At 36.2% G+C, this 22,388-nt stretch overlaps 1 protein-coding gene across 1 annotated transcript in view; it reads left to right on the forward strand.

The window, feature by feature from the left end:
• Positions 1–18,390: 18,390 nt before the first annotated feature.
• Positions 18,391–22,388, forward strand: part of LOC110458849 (transmembrane protein 47-like) — a 19,473-nt gene continuing 15,475 nt past the window's right edge. The window contains exon 1 of the mRNA XM_021510805.1: positions 18,391–18,679. Within this exon, the coding sequence (XP_021366480.1) occupies positions 18,551–18,679 (129 nt within the window). The 5' untranslated portion in view covers positions 18,391–18,550. The remainder of the gene's footprint in view (positions 18,680–22,388) is intronic.

Consider the following 22,388-nt stretch of genomic DNA (forward strand, 5'->3'; position numbering starts at 1 on the left):
CCCCCCACCCCCACCCCACCTACAAAACGCCGATTTAGGAGGAGTAGCTGCCCTTGAGTATTTATTTTTTGAGGAAAATTATTTGTACATAGTTTCTTAGGTGTTACTAGACTTTTATACTGGTTTTTATATGATAATTTAATAATTTATAATAATTTATAATAAGAGTAATTTTATATAACAAATATATTTCTTCATTACTTTTGCCATTGAAATATCGGAATTCTATCAACTTGATAAAACTGATATCTTTCACACTGTGACAAATATCACTTTTTGGTATTGACCAATCATAACGGTATCTTCTTATTGCTGCATTCAAAGGCAACGACATTTTTGTTCAGATTCAAATGAAGCGACGGTAGAATATGTGGTTGTTATGGTAAATGTTTGGTACATACAATTAATAACATGTTCATAAGCAATCACACCAAATAATAGCAGAAAACGTCGGAATTGCGTTGAGAGTCCCATTCAAAATGGCGCACAGCCTTTTTGTTAAGCGTGACATCATTATAATATGGCGCTAATTATTACGCTTCTGATTCCCGCCGTTTTTTTTTAATAAATTACACTTTTGATGTTTTATGGTTTAAAAATGTAATAAATAGAAAATTTAATGGTGTCCTAAGTAATAGCAAATATGTTTCACGCGTGCTGCGCACTCGTGAAAAATATTCAAATATAAGCCACACTCGTGAAATATATTTGTTATTACTGAAGACACCATTAAATATCCTCTATTAACTTTTTAATCACTTAAAAGGTGAGGGTAATGACTTCTCTGCGATTTATGATTTAATTTCTTTTATCGATTTTGGCAGTTTGTGTCGAATTACTGAAACAAGGGAGATAACTCCTCCTAACCAGTGGGCCTTGTTGCAAAAATCAAGTAACAATAGGCAATGCGTTTCAATTGTATAAGTCAAATTACTATGATAAAATCATTGCACAATTTAGCGTTATAACGTAGTAGATCAAATATCCTTTGTAGAATTTAATGATACACGTATTTACTACAAGTCATTGTTCATCTGAAAAGCTCGTTATTTTTTTTCAGTTTGTAAAAAATATTGTTGATTCGCGTGTTTGTAGTCTTGTTTGTGCTGAACGGTACCAAAGTAAACAGATACGGTCAAGACTGCTACGTTGTATAATAGCGTCTTTGATAATGGTGGCGCTTAATCAACTTATTCTTGCCAGAAATAAATATCAATGTTTTCAACCTTAGCGTTTGATTACAAAATAACTAAACGGATTTACGTTAAAAGCAGGAAGCTCAACATTACAGAGGGATCCGGTATTGAAAGTTTTCACTGAACGAAGTCCCAGTGTCGGGGACTTCTTACAGGAAAATAACCACAAGGAAAACGAATATATGAAGCATATAGGAACCCAAACTAAATAGTAATTGTATATAACTATGCTATTCCAGTACCTTATTGTGAGGCAGCGACTACTTTTCGGACATTCCGTGGGTGAACTCCGATTTCCTCTCACATTAAGACCCCCCGCGCGCTAACATCCGGGCCAACGAGAGTGATTAATATAAGTTTAAATATCAGACGCTAACTACTAGTCCTATGCCACCTGGCTAATATCTCCCCATGTGTGTATGCCTGCGTGTGTGCTAGAGATGTAATGTGTTCTGTTCGTAGTGGGACCATGCTTCCATCAGTATCATTTATAGTGCCACCTCATTTGAATGATACATCACAGATACCGCAACATCCACCCCAGACCATTTTATACTCCACCTGGGTTGTTGGAGCTGTGTGGGCAGGGGAAAAAACACCTTCTCTGAATATCCATGCGTACGACGGCCGTGGGGATCAAAGCCCAGCCGCATGCGTGGAAGGCCGGAGTGTTAACCACTCGACCAATCCGCCCATATTCTAGGGCAACATCACAAAAGAGAAAGAGAAAGGTCACAATATAACAGTCATACAAATCATGATATAACAGTGATACAAATCATGATATAACAGTTTTAAAGACAAGAAATCAGTATTTAAACATGCCCATAATTACCCCCTTCAAATTCCTCCAAAATATGGTCGATGTACGCCGTTTTTCCTCGTTTTCTGACATGTTTACTCTGACGTCATCGTGTACTCTTAACATGTCACTGAAAAGCAAAACTATTTGATGGGAACGCTGATGAATATCTCCTTTGTCATACCATGAGCTCAAAATACACAAGTTTAATTTTAAAGTACTATTCGAACATGTACCAATTTGGAAAGCGTACCTATTGTAGTAGCGTGACGTTAGGTACCGTAGGATAGAAAAGACAAAGGTCTCAAAGGTTGCAATGGAGACAGTCAGAATGAATGCTCTTAAAATGCCACCAACAACAAAACCTGTGTATTTTGTACGTAGCATTTCACTCATTATGGGGAGCCGTGGTTGCCAAGTGGTTAAGGCGTCTGACATTCTGGTACCACTAGTCCTCCACCACTGGATCACGGGTTCGGCAGTCGCCAGGTGTTTTTTCTCCGGGAACTCTGGCTTTCCTCCACCACCAAAACCTGGCACGTCCTTAAATGACCATAGCTGTTAATAGGGCGTAAAACAAACCAAACCAAATCACACATTATGTATCGAATTTTTATGGGGTACTCATTTTGCGCTTCAGTGTGAGTTTAACCAAATACGCAAAACATATGCGAATTGTCTGTCAGAAAGGCTTAAAGCATCAAACTAGGTTAAGGAAAAATATTAAAAAAAAATAATATTCCAATGTCTACAATTGTAAAAGACTTGTTTACTGTTTTAGATTTTAGGGGATCTACATACGGCCCTGGTTTGACTGGAGACCCTTGACGAATGCCACATTGTTGCAGGAAAAGTGTATGACCTTAAGGAAACATGGTTTTGCGCTGTTTTTTTTTTATTCTGATATAAGATGATGTCATTTTTCTATATATACACTTTTTTTTTATTTTATAACACTTATGAAACAAGTTATTCAAACTTATATTAATCACTCTTGTTCGCCCGGATGCTAGCGCGCGGGGTCTCATTGTGGGAGGAAACCGGAGTACCCGGAGAAAACCCACGTGGTCGGGCAGGTGACCCCATATATTTTCACGTCCGATCGTGGAATCGAACCCCGGCCGCCTTGGTGAACGGCAAGTGCACTATCCACTGCATTACCCGACCACCCCCATGTTTTGCCATTTTTCTGCTTTTATATCTAATAGTCATGGGCCCGTATTCATGACACCGTTCCCGTGCTCAAGCAGGGATTATGTCCTCAAACCAACTTTCTTGTAACTCACCTAAATCACGCGTCAAACGATCAAAAAGTCAAATGTTAACATTGAAAACAGTTTTCAGCTTTCAGTCTCTTCATCCCTCCCCCAAATAGTTGCCAAAATATTGTGTTATTATTACTTAATAAACAGAACAAGAAATTAGGCTTGAGCACAAAATCCATGCTTGAGCATGAGAACGCTTTCATGAAAACTGGTCCAGATGTTGTCGTTTAATCCTTGTGTGTTAACAATGTGTTTTTTATAAAAAAAAATCATCAATGAAATGCCATAAATATTTAATAACTAATGATGTTTAATTGGGGTTGTTAAATTGGAAATTTGGGGGACTTCACAATCTTAAAGGGGACTTGTTTAACCTGAAACATACAATACTCATGATACATAATAGTAACGTCTGTGACATTTACTTTTGTTTTCATGGCGTGAGGCTATCATTGATCTGCCTTCCCTTGATCACTATAGGATTTAATGTCGAAAACACATTTTGACATTTGAAGTATTTAAAGTGAAGCAAGCATTGTGTATTGAGGAAAATTGATGTCCGTTCACAGTACAGAGGCAATTTTAATTAAATGCAAATATTTACAATTCATATTGATATATAACGTTCCACTTTCCTAGTAAAGTAAATAACAGAAGAAGGCAGCCGACGAAGTTTGTATGAATAATCGATGGAATTCAACAACAACAAAATCGTGGGAGGTATCTAAATACTAGTATATCTCAAACTGATCTCTATATGTCCTTAATGTGGGTAGCACATCCTTTATTTTTTTTTGCTGCAGTTCATCTCGAAATGACAGCTGAACCGAACGGAAAGTGATGATAAGGGAGTTGAGCGGGGCCTACTGCAAATTTTGAAATTGAAATGGAGTGTCTCAAATGCCTGTTTAAGACAATATGTTTTTGCTTCCGAAAAAGATGGCATCGTTGCATAAGGAAAACGTCAAACGCAAGGCCGCCATTAAAAGATGACAGGATGGAAAACAGGAGACATTACACAAAATGGAATAATCGTCAAACCATACCATACACTGAACAAGCGTATTCACAATGATATGCTCTATAATATCTGTATGACCATATATGGTATACAAGACCGTAGTGTTAAATACAGCAAATTCTTCTCAATAGACCACTCGTGTTAAGATGTTAATTTTGTATCTACCCATTGCAATTATGTTAATGTTAACCCTTTCAACACTGTAAACCATAATGGACTCATCCAGATGAATGTATGGTAGAGTCTACTCAAGTTACCTAGTGGTGAAAGGTTTAACTGAACTTGTACAACAAGACCGGTAAAATTATTCGCTATATATAACCAGACATTTTTCAATGTTTATATTACTGTATGGCCTGAAACACATTATTTGACATTCTGTCTGATGTAAAATAAACACTGAGAACTGCTTCAAGTTGTCTTCCTCAAAAGATCACTAAGGAATTGTTTTGAATAAAGGTCGGGTTCATTTCAGATTCATGAACTGCCCTTTTAGATGCGTGTTATAGATTCAGCGTCATATCAATTAAGGTTTGAAATGCCCCTTTTCAACATTTTTGAGGGTATGCAACACAGTTCCGTTCAAACATATTCCATGATGCGTCTTAGCGCATCTTTGAGAATATTTTTGAACGGAACTGTATTGCATACATAAATGTTAAAAAGAGGCATTCCAAACCTTATATTTACGTTCTATAACGTTCACTTGCATTATTTGAAATTAAGAAGTAAAAAGGCAATACACCGTCCTGAAAGCAACAATAACTGAACAGCTCTTTCGCGGGAAAGGTGATGCGTTGTCAATTGTGACGAAATACACAGCTGAGATATAAACAGATAGTTCCATTTTGCATATTTTTAATCGCTTAATTTGCATACCAGCATGTTTAACAAGCATAACTTCGATTATTTTTGACGACTGTTTAAAAGACGCTTTTGACTGAATTCCTATGTCGACCGACTGTGACAACGGGACTAGTTCATTGTCGGAGCATTCGGCATGTGTTAGTGTTCCTGTCGCTGAGGGGACTGGCCGACGAGCCGGGATGATTTCATCTGTTCGTAACTTGCAATGGACGCTAGTGTAGAGGAAAGCGACTTTTTTGTTCTGTTAAAGGGACCCGTTATACGATCTACTAGCAAACTCACTTCGGTTGCCCGACGTAAACATGATGTGCCTTGATTCACAACCACATTCATTCGTCGCCTGTATCCCCGTGGCACTTGCTGTGTTTTTTTCAGCACCCTTATCTAATTAAACAGTTTGATTCCATGCTAATCAGTTAAAAGCTGTAAATACATATTTAAAATAAAACAATAAAATATACTTATATGTTTTAAAGCCGTCGAGGAAAGAAATTTCGGATTTTTTTTGGTGAGCGGATGGGAGTGACTGTTGTGTTTACATAGTGAGGTCAGAGGCAATGTAACGGTATATGTAGCACTGTTATTACTAACTAATATTACTACACACTTGCTTTTATTGAATCATAACATCATTTGGAGTTGGTACTGTTATCTAGAGGGACTGCTACACAAATGTAAATACTGTTTGTTAATCTCTCTATAGCATAAATCTATTTTAACATATTGATGATAAAATGTTTTCTGCCATCATAAAAATAAATCATCTTTTGAAATAAGAGTTTGGTGTTTGAATATATAATACCGACTATGCTTGTATTACAAAATATTCCATATCTGTGTATACAAGATAAGTTTACTTTAATCCCCGAGTACAAGTCGGCCATCTTGAATTAAACAAACCGGAAGTTAGTTTCATTATCTACACGATCATTTTTTGAAAAAGGATATTTGCAATCAACCAAACATTATTTATGTATAATTCAGTACGTGCCTGAAACAATATAGATATCGTAACACATCTCTTATAATCAATAAACCAGCGCCGCATCAGTATGTTTATCCGTCACTGATCGCACCGTAAAAAAATTTCCTTCATGAATTAGTCATGTACACATGTAATAGAAAAATCCATATCCCACCAGCGGAGGTGTTTGCTCCATAAAAAGTCGTTATGGACATAAACTTTTCATTGTGGTACTGATATGTCTAATTAATGAATCGATACGCTTCCTGCTGGTCCAATAGTTTACGATATCTTAGCTCTTGCAGAGTTGTGTGTTGACAAGAGGACACCCGATTGTATCCAGTCATGCTATTGTACCGTATCTAATTACTAGTGCTCTGTGACACCAGAGACCTGGGTACTGTTATTAATATACTGGAGGTGCCAATGGATCGTTCCATAAAGACAATGATCGCCTAATGTTCCCTGGACCTGTATATTTTCTGCAACAGTTTCTCCGATGGACCGTCTCATTAGGACGAGGATCGTTTAATTTCCCCTGGACCTGTATATTTTCTACAATTGTTTCCCCTATTGACCGTCTCACAAAGACAGGGATCTTTTTCTACATCTGTTTCTCCAATGGACCGTCTCATAAGGACAAGGATCGTCTAATTTCCCCTGGACCTGTATATTTCTTCAACTGTTTCCCCAATTGACCGTCTCATAAAGACAAGGATCTTTTTCTACATCTGTTTCTCCAATGGATCGTCTCATAAGGACAAGGATCGTCTAATTTCCCCTGGACCTGTATATTTCTACAACTGTTTTCCCAATTGACCGTCTCACAAAGACAAGGATCTTTTAATTTGCCATGGACAAGCTGTTCTAGATGACTGTGTCAATAGCATAGACCTAATCATTGATGCTATCTAAGAACGAACAGCAACGTTACTGCTTCGTTGTACATTCGATCTTCTAGGACCATCGTAATCATTCTAAAAATTACTTTCTTAGCGGGAGTTCAAAGACGGATATTAAAAAATGGTTACATTTCAGGAGGAGACGCAGTTTGAGAAATATTGGTTTAGCGAGTGGTTCCGCTATAATTAGCACAAAAACGACTCGATTTAACAGGAGATTGTTGGTACGTACACCAAAAACGATAACTGATTTAGGAAGAGGAAGGTAAGTATTTTTTACCTATGGTATACATGTAACAGCCTGTGGTAAAATGCATATTTGTGGTTTACCTTTATATCAAGAACTTATACTTATACTGTATACATGTACACCAATACAAACGACAGACAAAGGTAAGAATACCACACTGTAATATACCTGTACATCAATACCTGTGACAGGCTAAGGTAAGAAAATCACACCGTAATATACCTGTACATCAACACCTGTGACAGACTAAGGTAAGAATATCACAATGTAATACACCTGTACATCAATACCTGTGCCAGGCTAAGATAAGAATATCACTCTGTAATATACCTGTACATTAATACCTGTGACAGGCTAAGGTAAAAATATCACACTGTAATATATCTGTACATCAATACCTGTGACAGGCGAAGGTAAGAATATCACACTGTAATACACCTGTACATCAATACCTGTAACAGGCTAAGGTAAGAATATCGCACTGTAATATACCTGTATATCAATACCTGTGCCAGGCTAAGGTAAGAATATCGCACTGTAATATACCTGTATATCAATACCTGTGCCAGGCTAAGGTAAGAATATCGCACTGTAATATACCTGTACAACAATACCTGTGACAGGCTTAGGTAAGAATATCACACTGGAATATACCTGTACATCAATTCCTGTTCCAGGCTAAGATAAGAATATCACACTGTAATACACCTGTACATCAATACCTGTAACAGGCTAAGGTAAGAATATCGCACTGTAATATACCTGTACATTAATACCTGTGACAGGCTAAGGTAAGAATATCGCACTGTAATATACCTGTATATCAATACCTGTGACAGACCAAGGCCAGAATTACACACCTGTAGTTTACCTGTACATCAATGCCTGTGACAGACTTAGGAAAGAATTACACACCTGTTGTATACATGTACATCAATACCTGTGACAGACCAAGGGCAGAATTACACACCTGTAGTTTACCTGTACATCAATACATCTTACAGGCTAAGGAAAGAATCACACACCTGTGGTATACCTGTACATCAATACCTGTGACAGACCAAGGTCAGAATTACACACCTGTAGTTTACCTGTACATCAATACCTGTGACAGACTTAGGAAAGAATTACACACCTGTGGTATACATGTACATCAATACCTGTGACAGACTAAGGTAAGAATTGTACACCTGTGACAGACTAAGGTAAGAATTGTACACCTGTGGTATACCTGTTCATAAATACCTGTGACAGAGGAAGAATTACACACCTGTGGTATACCTGAACATCAATACCAGTGACAGACTTAGGTAAGAATTACACACCTGTGGTATACCTGTAACAGACTATGGTAAGAATTACACACATGTAGTTTACCAGTATATCGATACATTTGACAAGATGAGGCGAGAATAACAGATGTTTTATATATGTCCATTAATAATTCCCACAGATGTGTGGAAACAATTACATACCTGTATGTGTTGAGATAAAAATACAACATGTGTTACGCCTGTGAATCAATAATGCAGACAGAGATAATGTTGAGAATCTCACACCTGTGTAAGGTTGAGGTACATCCAGAAATTACATAATTATGCATTATGAACCTGTATATCTACAACTGATGCAGGTATGTATGTATGGCAGATTGAGTTAAAACTAACATTCATGTTGTTTACCTATACACATTATTTTCTTAAGCGAATACAGTATACGACATTTACAATGTTACAATACAGCACTGTAATATTCTTGATGGTGCCAACTGTTAGGATACTTATTGGTTCACCAAACCAAATAAAAAAGAAGTCGAACAAGGTGCAGTGAAACTTGCCTAGTCCGACACCTTGCGTGATAAAATGGATTGATTGGATTAAACAAGATGTCAGAAAACACAGGTTATATTTAGAAGTTGTATTAGACATGGAATTAAAGCTGTATTTTGAGTTAGAATGTGCCTGAATATAGCAAAACGTGTCTAAGGATATTCTTTAGGACATCTTTTCAATTATAAAACGTTTAAATGGAACCTGTGTATTCTGAAACTGTCTGAACCTGTGTATTCTAACACTGCCTGACCCAGGCAATTTGTTGTATACAACAGGATTTCGGACAAGACAGGTATTGTTGGAGACATGTACATATGTAAGCTTAAGAACATGACAAGACGACAGAAGAATTTATGGATTGTAATAAACGTGTTTAACTGGTTACTGACCGGTAAATTCCAAAAAAAAAACCAACCTCGATCGTTCATATAGATTATACTCTTGTTTTCTGTTTAATACCATTAAGTGCAATTGGGGCTTTTTTCCGACGAGTTCAAATATTACTGAATGGACTATTCCCGAAAGCCTAATGACTTCAGAAAAATCGGTGCCATATGATCTAGACGTTATATTAGGACGAACAAATCGATCATCGCACATTTGGTGTTATTTAATCATTTTGTATATCAACTACAACGTTTTGGTGATAGGTGTTGTGAAAATATCCTCAGCATGTGTTATCATGCTACTCGTTTTATTTTGTTAGTACTTCAGGTATTCAAAATAATGTGGCGGCCATTTATTTTTATTTGGAAACACATTTTCCCATGATGCTTTGGAGTGTTTGTGGTAAACAAGGAATGAACGACTTTAAAACCTCCGAAGGATCATGGGAAGTGTCGACAGAATTTGAAATGACTGGTTGTCATGTTGGTTAAGCTGTCTCTAAAGAATAACTAAAATAATGTAAATGATACCATTTCTTGTAGATACAGATTATCCTTCATTAGTATATAGGTCGTTTGTCAGGTAGCAGGGAAGCGAAAAGATTAAGTTAATGAAAGAAGGAGAGCAACTTTATTTTTTAAATGTCCCCTGATCATGTAAAGGGGCCAATATAACACAATGCCGGACCATTTAATTCAGAAGTCATTATCAAAGTTTTGTAGAGTTGCTTTCTGAGTGCCCAAAATAAATCATAACATATCAATGTTAATTTGTAATTAATTGAAGCAGTATACTCATTATTATAGTTAAAACAAACCTTAATGAATAAAACCGTTAACAGGCTGTTTAACGTCAACACCACCATCCACGAAGCGTTATTCCATGCATGTTATTTTACATGTAAGGCATTTTTACGTGACTTTTCTACATATTTGATTATAAACTTCCGCTGAATCTAGCAATTTTAGCATTATTTTTTCAGTTGTACGAGAGTAAAACAAGAAGAAGAAAAAACCGAAAAAAATATAAAAAAAATGTAGATACATGTACATGTCAAATTATTACACCTGTTACTGATGTAGATAAATACTTTCTGACATTGCACGCTTACTGTTAAAATTATTGCTGACATGAAATTATTAAACGAATTGTCCTCATGCCAACTTTTAAAAAACAAATGATGCCGGTAGGTAGGTTGTTAAGTGCGACCTGGTCATAATTAAATGATTGGATAGAGGATGAGTTTCTTTCAAAACAGGTAGAAATGTAAAATCAATAACTCTCAGTTTTTATTGAATAGCTGTTTTAATGAAATATTCAAAACGTTTTGATATTGCTTTAGGGGGGAAATAGAGTGCACCACAATCTAAGTTAAATCTCAAGTCTATATAGTCAATCTTTGTAAGATTATGTTTGACTTCGATGTTAGTCGGACACAAAATGTTTTATGATTTTCGGGCCAGAACGCTCCCCTATTTCCCAGTTATGAGTCATTGGGGGAAATATGCAGGAATCCATTTGGCTAAATCTTTGATGTTTTGTTGATACAAACTAATGACATTCCGGGAGCTTTTTTTATGTGTGCAAATGCATTTCAAAATAGTCGCAATTGAAGCGAAGACCAACCGCTGCACAGTTTGATCTAGAAAGAATAGCTATCTCCCAATACACCTTTTTATACTAACATTAGCACATCACGTAGGGAATCTATTTTCTACTTACCTTATAACTGCTGAAATTGGCTGATCCATGAAATTGTATAAATAGTTTTTGGTTGATATTATCTTTTATAAATGAACAACCTGAATTTCAAATATGTGATGCAACTCTTACCTGCATGTAATAATTCCTAGATATGTCATACCTTCTCATTTACTTACCAAAATATCAAATAAATGGTACACTTTAATGTTTTGATGAAGAAAAGAAAGGGTATGACATATCCCAGAACTATTATTATCGATGTTATTGTGTCATACCATATATAACACAGAACAATTAACTTTTTTTTATCAACAGACTCGACTAAACCGGAAATAGCAAAGACCAGAAGTTGTCATTCAAAGATGGCGGCGTACGCCTCAAAAGGAAGAAATGTTAGCATGGTATCCGCTTTGGATAAGTCTGACATCCCTCGTTTGGTCAGCGGTGGTATTACAGTCATTTCACCAAAGGAAGAGAAACAACTACCAGTGCTTGCTATTGTAACAGTTACATCCCTAGCCGTCCTCATGATACTTTTTCTCCTTATTTCATTTTTGTGCTATCACAAAAATCACAGAAAAAAGAACAAATCACAGAAACAGTATAATAGGGCATCTCATTCTCTCGAGCGTAGGAGGATAGGGGCACCTACAAGCCTACCACTTGCATTAACTTCGCTGCCACTCACCGAGGAGCACAATTTTCATGACCTCATTACAAATTGCGCAGAGGAGGAAGATGATGGGGAAAAGTATATTGACGATGATAGTTGTATACATTTCATTGATACGGATCCCGTTATATTTCATTATCACAAAGATATAACAACGCCTCTCATTTTAGAAAGCAGACCAATTGCCCAGCACGGAATGTAAATGTCTATTTATGTTCGAAGGGCTTTAAGTGACGTTTAGAATATAAAATGAGCAAACAATCATACTCCGACCATTTTTTGTATTGCTGTCTGTCTTCAGCTTTATTGACATATCGATATATATATAGAATAGTGTAAATCATATCTAAAAAGGCACTGAATTAAGTCCTACAATAACACATAGACAAAGTATTAATTTAAGATTACAATATGTTCTTGTTTTGATATTTGTTAATGTTTCGTTTTGTTTGGGTTTTTGTTTTTGTTTGGAAGGGGACTTGATTTGGATGTTAAATGTTATATATTCAAATGCATGTGCCTAAATATTACAATTACAAAATATTAATTTTGACATTCATCCTTTTTGACATAATGTGTAAATGTCTGCCTGGATATTACATTTTATTGAAATATTGTTATAAGATTCCTGCATACGATGAAACAATTGGTGACTAATCCTATACAGTTTTAGAGTCATAGGCTGCAAAACTATCAGTAACTGTAACTAATGATTAGAACCATTTCGGAAAATAAACTATATTTCAAGTCTATCAGTGGCTCCAATATTTGGTTATGTTTTGTTTAGCAATTTTCGAAAAGCTGTATTTCTTCATATGGGTAGCATTTTTATCTGGCTCCAGTATTGTGTTCTATGTCGTTCAGCCATCATTTCAACACTGTAAAATATTTTCGAAATATTATCATCAATGTAGAAAACTGACTTTAAAAATTGTTCGCGTATATTTATCTTCCTCAGTAGTACATTTTCATGATTTTAGTATGTTAGAGATTAATATATTCCACAAAGAATGATGTTGTTTATGATATTTATTTAACTTAATTTATTTAAATTTTCAATGTAAAAAAGACACGAGGATATGCATTTATAAATAAATATATATTTGTATGATGTCGTGTTTAGTTTATTTCTTAGTTTGTTGATTTTTTTCATTAAATAAGAATTAGATAGTTAATCAATTTAATAGTATCGGTTTTTTTCAGAAATTTTAATTATTAAATTTTATAATAAACTTTCAAGAATGACACAGTAATCATTTCAGGAGGCAGAGTAGTCTAGTGGTAGGACGCCAGGCTCGTGACCGAAGGGTTGCGGGTTCGAGCCACGGCAAGGCACTGTGTTGTATCTTTGAACAAGATACTTTACTCCGCTTGTTCCAGTCTACTCAGCTGTAAATGAGTACGAGGTTGGGTAGTGCTAGAATTGTTGAATACTAGCTGTGACCGCCAAAATGGCAGCACCGGCTGTATGCTTCCCAGGGAAATGATAAAGATATTGGCAGGTAGTAAAGGCCCTATAACCACGGATAATAATTTGTGAACCGCTTTGAGACGACCTACGAACTAGGTTGTGATAAAGCGGTTTATAATATCCCCCAATATTATTATTATTATTATTATTATTTATTATTAAGAATTTTAATCTTTGTATGAGTTTTATACAAAGTAATGTGGAGCTACATACTCAATGTTTTACTGTGCCACCGTCTTATGATGACGAAATAAGGATAATCGATCTGATAATATTTATGTAATTATCTCATTTAAGACGAAAGGGAGTACAAGTAACCAGTCCGTCTTTGACAGATAAACAGTTATAGATCAAACGCTGATATAATACGGAAATGTTAAAGTAATTGATAGGACCGACTCATGATTTATTAGTAACAGGTGAGGTGGAAAATTTCAAACATTTGTTTTTAAGTTGGAGAGCGAAACATGTTGTAAGTAGAAGATTTGGATTTTATTTACTTTGAAAGCTTTGGTTTGTTTATGTTTTACGTCCTATTACAGCTGTGGTCATTAAAGGACGTGCCAGGTTTTGGTGGTGGAGGAAAGCCGGAGTTCTCAGTGAAAAACCACCGACCTACGACAAGTACATGGCAGCCAGTTCATGGCAACTGCCCAAAGTAGGTCTCGAACCCGCGACCCAGTAGTGGAGGGCTAGTGGTAGCAGAATGACAGACGCCCTAACCACTTGGCCACCGCGCCCACCACGTTAGACTTTCAAAGCAGCATCTTAAATCAACATTCAGATGTAATCGTATGTTTTTAGGTCGGTCCTGTATATTGCGTATTGGTATGCATAGCATACAATGAAAAGTGAACTTATTTATTGGAGTTAATACTGTGGTATAAAACCCGTCAATATCTAAAGAAAAAGATATTGTCACTTAATCCATATAATACATGACCAGGAAATTGAGAAACATAGAAATATGTAGGAGAAAGAGGTATCTCCTCATGGAAATATAAGTGGGATAAATTAGTAACGTCTAACATCTTTGATAATGTAATGTTTTACATTTCAGTATATATCATATTGATGATAATATTAAGAGTTAAAATCATTATTGAGGCAGCATTTAAACTGATTAGCATAAGTAAACTATATCTGGTCTCATTACAATTTGATAAAGTTGGTAATAACATGTTTGTCAGTAATGTTTCGTAAGAAAATGAAAGCAATTATTTCATTCCTGTGATGTTCTAGTTTAAACCAAATTGGAAATATAATCATTGTATCAAATATTGTGTTGTTATATTCTGTAACAAAAAGGATCTTACAAAATACATGAATAAGCCCCTCTCGTGTACATTTGACATCCAACAGGATGTCTCCTCTCTCGAACAAAAAGAAAATTGACCATCCCTCTAATACAGTAAGTACTGACAATTTGTACGGTTACACATAAACGAGATTTTGTATGTCATTGTTCATTTCTACCTACAAGGCCTCATTACAAAGAGCAGTGAAATGGCAATGACCACATCCAGATTTAAAAGGATCGAACGCAAAGTACATATGAAATACAAATAGCAGGCATTTGTACGAATAACTACAGCTACAATTGGAATTATCAAATATTGCAATAGAGAAACAGAATATAACGAACTGTAAACCATAAGTCGAAATAAAAATTGATAAAACGAGAGCAAAACATGAACAAAAGAAATATTCAAATACATTGTATAAGCATTTCAACTAGTACAATGAAGTGTTCTGGAGGGGAACGCGTCTTTCGCTTCTTCGGCTGCAAATGCCATGTACATCTAGGTCAAATCCAAGTAATGTCACGTCCACAAAGTGTGGACTAGGGTAGTGACAACGGAACAACAAGGCTTACCTAGGAGCATAATCATAAACATCGAGTTTCATATCACACGAAGACATGACACATTTCCCAATGAGATCATGATGGCGGCTATTAAACATACCAATAGTCTTCATCAGCCTTCGGCTCTGCAAAAGATGTGTTATCCGTCAGTATAGTCGACATCTACAATGGGATTACAGGAGTGATATTGTTAGAGCAAGCTCTTGAATTCTGTATCAATACGCAACAGGTGAACACCGTAGTGTGGGGGGCAGGGATATTATTATCAAGAAAGAGAAAGTTTACAATTGTAAAAATCGCAATCGTTTCGTTTATCGTACAGGTTAATCGTCCCTTTTTGTCACGTTGTATTGCTTTTTATTTACCTTATGATAATGTCTTGTAAACATTTAACTTGTAACTTCATTCTCCACTGTTGAATTTTTACATCTTATTCATCTTTTACAGTCCATAGTACATGTACCTGCAGTCACTGTAGTAACATTTAAAATATATTTAGACGATTCTTTCGGCTTTTGAATATAGTGACAATTTAGACGGGATCAACTGGTCGTTTAATCTGTTACAAATGTGTATCACAGTTATTGGGCAGGTCTTTTGAAAGCCTCTACGAGTTTCCTCTTTTGTAAAGTAATTGCTTCCTCTGTATGCATAGTCATATATACCCTCTATGTTGAGGAAATGTACAAACAAAACTCCTATATGGCGCTACAAACTCTTTACAACTTTTAACTACGACATATGCTTTGCGTTTGAACTATTATCACTGTACCCAAAACGAGACAGTACCCAAAAACGGGTCACTTGTGGCAAAACAGCTCAAACATCTGTCATGCAATGTAAAGTATTTTTATGTATGCAGTTTTCACTTACAAGACTCTTTAACAGTATGTAAGCTGTATTGGCTGCTGATTATCGCTGCATGGACGATTTAAGGGTAAGAAGAAATACCAAAGCAAAACTTTCTTGACTAACGTGACATGCGACGCTATTTGTTTGGATACTATTTTCAAAAGTCTATTTTATCAAAACTGACGCTAGTTTGGAGAAGAAGAACTCCCTTTGATATTGATAGTATGGTATAAAGTACACTGATATTTCTCTGAAAAGCGTCCCGTTTTGGGTACAGTGACGTTAGCCTTTCAAACAGGAAATGCTTTTCCTAATTAACAATCACTATATAATCACTTCAATCGCTTATACCCTCCTGGACTTGATATCATCAACGCTACATGCTATTCTTCATCAGCCCCTGACCTTGATCGTTGTTTACAACATGACCAACAAGGATGTCTAGCTAATACTTTTCTGTACAAAAGGCGTGATTATTTCGACATGTTCTGATCGTGAACGTTCCCTTTTTTGATAGTAACACTCTGCTCCCCCCATCTAATGTACATATATATTGCGATAGATTCGATAACAGTCCCAATATAATATTTGATAAATGTCGTCTGCTGAAAGACAGAGTTAAAACAAAAGATTTGGAGAGGTGCTCGGTGATGGATTCGTACTACAGTTTGCCGTCAATTACTGAGGGTGGTTTTCATGGAGAAATGTAATTTCATAGTAATAATAATGTCACTCAGTAAAGAAATTGTTCATGTTTATATCTCGGCAAACGAATTTGAAAAGTCAAAATAAACCACGTCATGTATTTCTCCTGCCCACACAACTCCAATGGTTTGGGGTGGATGTTGCGGTATCTGTGCTGTGGCATTCAAGTGAGGTGGCATTATAAATGATACCGTCGGAAGTACGGTCCCACTACAAACAGAACACAATACATATCCAGCACACGCGCAGGCATTCACACATAGGGAGATATTAGCCAGGTGGTATAGGACTAGTAGTTAGCGCCTGATAAGGCAGCTCCTGCGAATTCCACAAAATTGCATTGATTAATGTATATGTGACGGAGCCACTGGTTTGTCTTTGATGTCATAATTATGAGACAATGCACTGACTTCTATTTACAGTTTATTTATATCTATATACATATATACAGGTACATGTCAATAAGTTCACCGCAACACTTTCACTGCTCACATGTTGTCACCCAAACGTTCGAACCAAAACTCCCAATAGTTACGCCCTCTCTCGTGCACCTCACAAAACTAAACTCCCTTCTATCACACACACACCACCTGACCTGTCTCCACTGTAACACACACCACCCTTTGTTCTCATGACACTGGCCATTCTCATTCAACACTTCTCCCTAACGGTCCGAGCTTTAATTGACAACTCATAAGATCTCCATGACCAAATACTATGTCTCTACATTTAAATTGCACGCCTAATCTTAATCAAATAAACAACTACAGACTCTCCGCAGACACTCACTGATACGTACAGCTGCGGCCGACACAACTCACTACTTAAAGCACTGACCACTCTGACCCTTACTGGCCAACTCGACTCTCCTCCTACTCTCAAAGGTAACACCTTTTCACATATATGCTAATTGTATTCATTGTATTAAACTGTATATCTATGTACTGTAAAGCGCTTTAGGGTGGCTTGAGTAAGCTAGATAGGGCGCTATATCAAATGTTGTTTATTTATTTATTTAAGTTAATGCTTGTTTATCTAAATTGAAGTTCTGCCAGAAGACAAATATAAACAATACCAAAAGTAATGATGGTCAACAGGATTGAACGCAATGGGTCAATGTCATTTTGACGCTTCTCATTCCACCTCGATTGTATATTTAACTAGTTATAACTAATTATCGTAAGAAGCAAACATGTAAGTGACGTCAGGTGGTTTTAGAATACCGTTAACAATAAGAAACATCAACACTATCATAGGGCGTAAAAAACAGTTACAGAAAGCAAATTAGGATCAATTATAATGTGAAGCTATTAATAATAATATTGCATATGAAATTTGTTTAGCTGAAGGAAAAATTTTTAAGTTAATAGTAATGTGACGATAAAGAAGTTTTTGAAAACGTTTCCATTTTATATAAGATTGATGACACACGTCCTTGAAAATCTTAATTGTTAGCTTAACTAATATGAACGTCGTTAAAATGAAACCATCTGAATTTTTTTTGATAAATTTCCTTTTAATAACTATTTTAGATCCTCCATGTATGGCATTGTAATATGCATTGAGACGAAGGGTAGTTAGTCCCCCTTGATATAAACTGTCCCTCAGTAGACAGTCGATCCCCCCGCCGGGGGCCCCGATACACGATCCCCCTCACTTCCACACTGATGTAAAGTACCAGCAGCTAGTTGTATCGGTGAACGCTGTGTTCCGGATTTTAAACCTTTATCCTTCTCTTCTTTTAGATCTCCCAATTCTTTAGATAAAAAACACGTGCTCTAATTACTAGAGAATGTCGGAGTTGGATGTTTCCGAATTCGCCGATGGGGAGAGGGGAGTCGAGGAAAACACAAAACAGGCTGAAGGAGGAATGGCCCCAACCGTTTCTATTGAAGAGGTGGGGATTGTCCGACCGATCAAGGTAAGTATTTGATAAAATTTGATATATGATAAAAATTAGGAGTAAGCATATTTAATATTTTAAACTGCTGAAAAAGTCCTTAATGTTCGAATATAAAAGTTTCATCAGTTTAAATCAATTTAGCTGTTCGCGTAAGACGATGACGATATCTTGCTATTCTTAAGATGAACAAACGAAAGTTCATGGAGTAAGAAGGCGTAGGAGTAGTAATACACTTACGATCCTCCTCTAACTAAATCCGTTGTATCTAAATTAAGAAGAGGCGTGGCTATAGGCGATGTACTACATTATGCATGCACGTCATATTAAGAATAATTAAATTTCATAGAAAACCGTTAATGTCTAAACTATCTTCAAAGTTTTATTGGTTGTCAAAACGCGATCATTCGTAGATATTATTTCTTACATACTTTTAAATGTGTTAGAATTCCAGTAATATTCAAATGTTTATTTTATGCAAATAAGTTACTTTGCGCGGGCACTGATGTCACATCGGTCATAAATAAAAAGGTAAAGAAACTGGTTATGTCGAATATATCCATGTGCCTTTATTTGACAGGTATCAGAGGGAAAAGACTCTTTCTTTCTTGCCAGAATATGACAAATAATACCTTCTTATCAAATCTTTCTAAAATTGACTGCATATATCCATAAATAGCGAACCATAACCGTGTTGGACCCTGCTCAGTTACATAAAGCTTTGGTAACTTACACAATATTTAATTCATTTTTTTATTATCATTATTATTTCTTTACCTTTTAATAAAAATGCAATAATATCGTTATTTATTCTATCTTTCTAAGACCTATTAGTTCTATAAGCAATCAATTTTTAAGTCATGTTTTAACTTCTTGTAAATATCACGAATAGGAAAATATCATATTATAATTTTGCAAGCTAACCAAACTTTATGTAAGTTTACACATCGTGTGTAATCCGACACACGTGTATGAAAGCTACCGTGACCTTGATGAGTGTGTGTTATTGACATAGATTATTATTCCTAACGGCATATCACGTTATCTGGTTTCATGTTTATGCCCCCGGACCGTAACATTTATGTGCATATACATGGCTAAGCGATATACATCACGAGCTTGCATCATAATTATGTATCAGTAATATCATTTATGCACCTAGACATATGTATGAAAGTTGTAACACCTTGTCGATGGGGAAGGATCCAAGCTATCGATATCATGGGGTTTTTCATTTTCATTATCACAATACTCGCCGCTCCAGGAACGACCGGATAACAAACTTTTCACTCTTCACTTCTCTATTATCATAAACAACTATCTTGGACCCTTTACAGAACTTTTTGGAGCCTTGTTAGCTTCTAGAATCACTGATTATTTTCGTGGGTTAGAAATGGAAATACTTTATTTTTTTATTGAAATTATAATATGTTTCTAATTATTAACAAACAAAATTTTGCAGTAGAGTTTTATGATCAGAAAATTATTTAACTCAAGGTTGCGATTTCTTGTTCATTGTTGTTAGTTGAAATTATCAAGCGGTGTGCACTAAAAAAAGATCGTGGTTTGGTAATTAAAATTTCCTTCTCCAAAACAGGTTGCTAACAGGATTTCTAAATGTATGTTTTTTCTCTGAAATTCTGTGAAAATTATATAACAAATAAAATAAATCTGTGGTCCTTCGATTCTAATTTGAAGAAGCAATTAATGGTCTTCAAACTAAGCCCATAATTAGTTTTAAGTGACGTATTTTGATATATTGTTTCTTGAAAAATATTGAAAATGAAAAGTTCACGTTTATGGATTGCTAAGCTGACCATGCTTAAAACAATGTAAAGATTAAAAAGGATGATTAGCTTCATAACATCGCCATACATATTAATTTCCCCGTGACAATTTATGAATTAAAGAAAGGAATTCGTAAGTAATTTGTTTAGGGATTTGAATTAGAAATGAGAAAATAAGAAATGCGAAATATATTTGTGAATTAGAGAGAAAAAAATGGGCTAACTTTTTGAAAATTTCAGTTCACGACTCGTTAAGCTAACAATGCGGTGCTTGAGTCTAGAGGTAATCGCGCTAACATGTGTTGTGGCGTGGGTTTGCACACATGCAGGCATTTAGACGTACATTTACAAGGCGCACGCGGCGTTACGGTGTATAGGTATATATACATGTAGGTACAGACCGACATACGATATCATCTGTCATCGCACGCGCTGTATCATCTATTTAGCGTCACGAGCGCACGCGTGTTACATATGTACCAAGCCGGCACGTTTAACTCTGTAGAGGATGAGGGGGAAGATGTCAGCAACCCGGGTGTTTCGGTTTATAAATAGGCCTAGAGAATTGGTGATTTGTTGATGAATGTCGGATCATGAACCTTTTGTTCTCCTCAAAATGTACATGTTCCATTTTTGTGGATAGACAGTTGACGTACAGAAAAACAACCCCAATTTGTGACGACGTAGTTGTTCAGCATATATGTTTTGTGTGCTTTGCATTTATCAGTGAAATTGTAACAAAATAAATCGGGCATTTCATTGATAGGGAAATACATATTTAAAAGGCCGTCGCTATCACCACCCGAGTGTACAGAAATTTACGGGATCCCAAAGCTTACGACTTATGGTAGAACATAATGTATATTATGTTTGAACGTGAAATTCTTAAGTGTTACAAAATCTGTATTAAACTAAGAAAGTTTCTGGTCACAGTTTAGTAGCGCCTCCTACCTTTGTTCTGAGTATTGTTCCAAAACAGGGCTGTAGCATACAAAAGGATAAACTCATATGATTTTGTTTTTAAATTGAAATGCATATGTGGTTTCGTTGACTTTACCCTGGTTCTCTATTGGAGAACGTGACATTGCAAGGGGCATGGCCCTGATTTGCAAGACGCCGATCCTTCCAAAACATATTGCATATACATATTCTTTTCAATGATCCCCATATCAATATGTTTTTGTTCTTATTTTTCATAAGTTTGATCCATCAATTTTGAGCTACGGTTTTGTTAAATGTTTAGTATGCATTTCAATCGATAAACATTGGAGTGGTTGAGGCATTATTCTATATCAAACCAAATATCTATTAATAAAACAGATTCACTTTTGTGTCTGTTGAAAGCTAAAAAGCAAAGATTAATTATTTGACTTTAATCAACACAGTAGACCGACCGTCAATTAAACAAAACCCTGACAGTTTGAATTTTCCATTCATTAGCTCACCTGGTCCAAAGGACCAAGGTGAGCTTATGCCATACCGTGGCGTCCGTCGTCCGTCCGTCCGTCGTCCGTCCGTCGTCCGTCCGTCGTCCGTCGTCCGTCCGTCAACAATTTCTTTAAACGACTTCTTCTTCTTAACCGCTGATTGGAATTTAACTAAATTTAACTGGAAGCATCCTTAGGTGGTGGGGAATCAAAATTGTACAAATGGTGGGGCTGACCCCCCAGGGGGCTGAGGGGCGGGGCAAAAAGGGGGCAATTTGGCTATATTGCTTTAAGCGACTTCTTCTCTGGAACTAAGAGATGGATATCAACCATATTTGACTGGAAGCATCCCTAGGTGATGGTGATTCAAAATTGTACAAATGGTTGGGCTGACCCCCCAGGGGGCTGAGGGGCGGGGCCAAAAAGGGGGCAATTTGGCTAGATTGCTATAAACGACTTCTTCTGTAGAACTATGCACTGGATATCAATCATATTTAATCAAAAGCATTCATGGGA

This window comes from Mizuhopecten yessoensis, unplaced genomic scaffold, assembly GCF_002113885.1.
Source record: "Mizuhopecten yessoensis strain PY_sf001 unplaced genomic scaffold, ASM211388v2 scaffold9847, whole genome shotgun sequence".
NCBI lineage: Eukaryota > Metazoa > Mollusca > Bivalvia > Pectinida > Pectinidae > Mizuhopecten > Mizuhopecten yessoensis.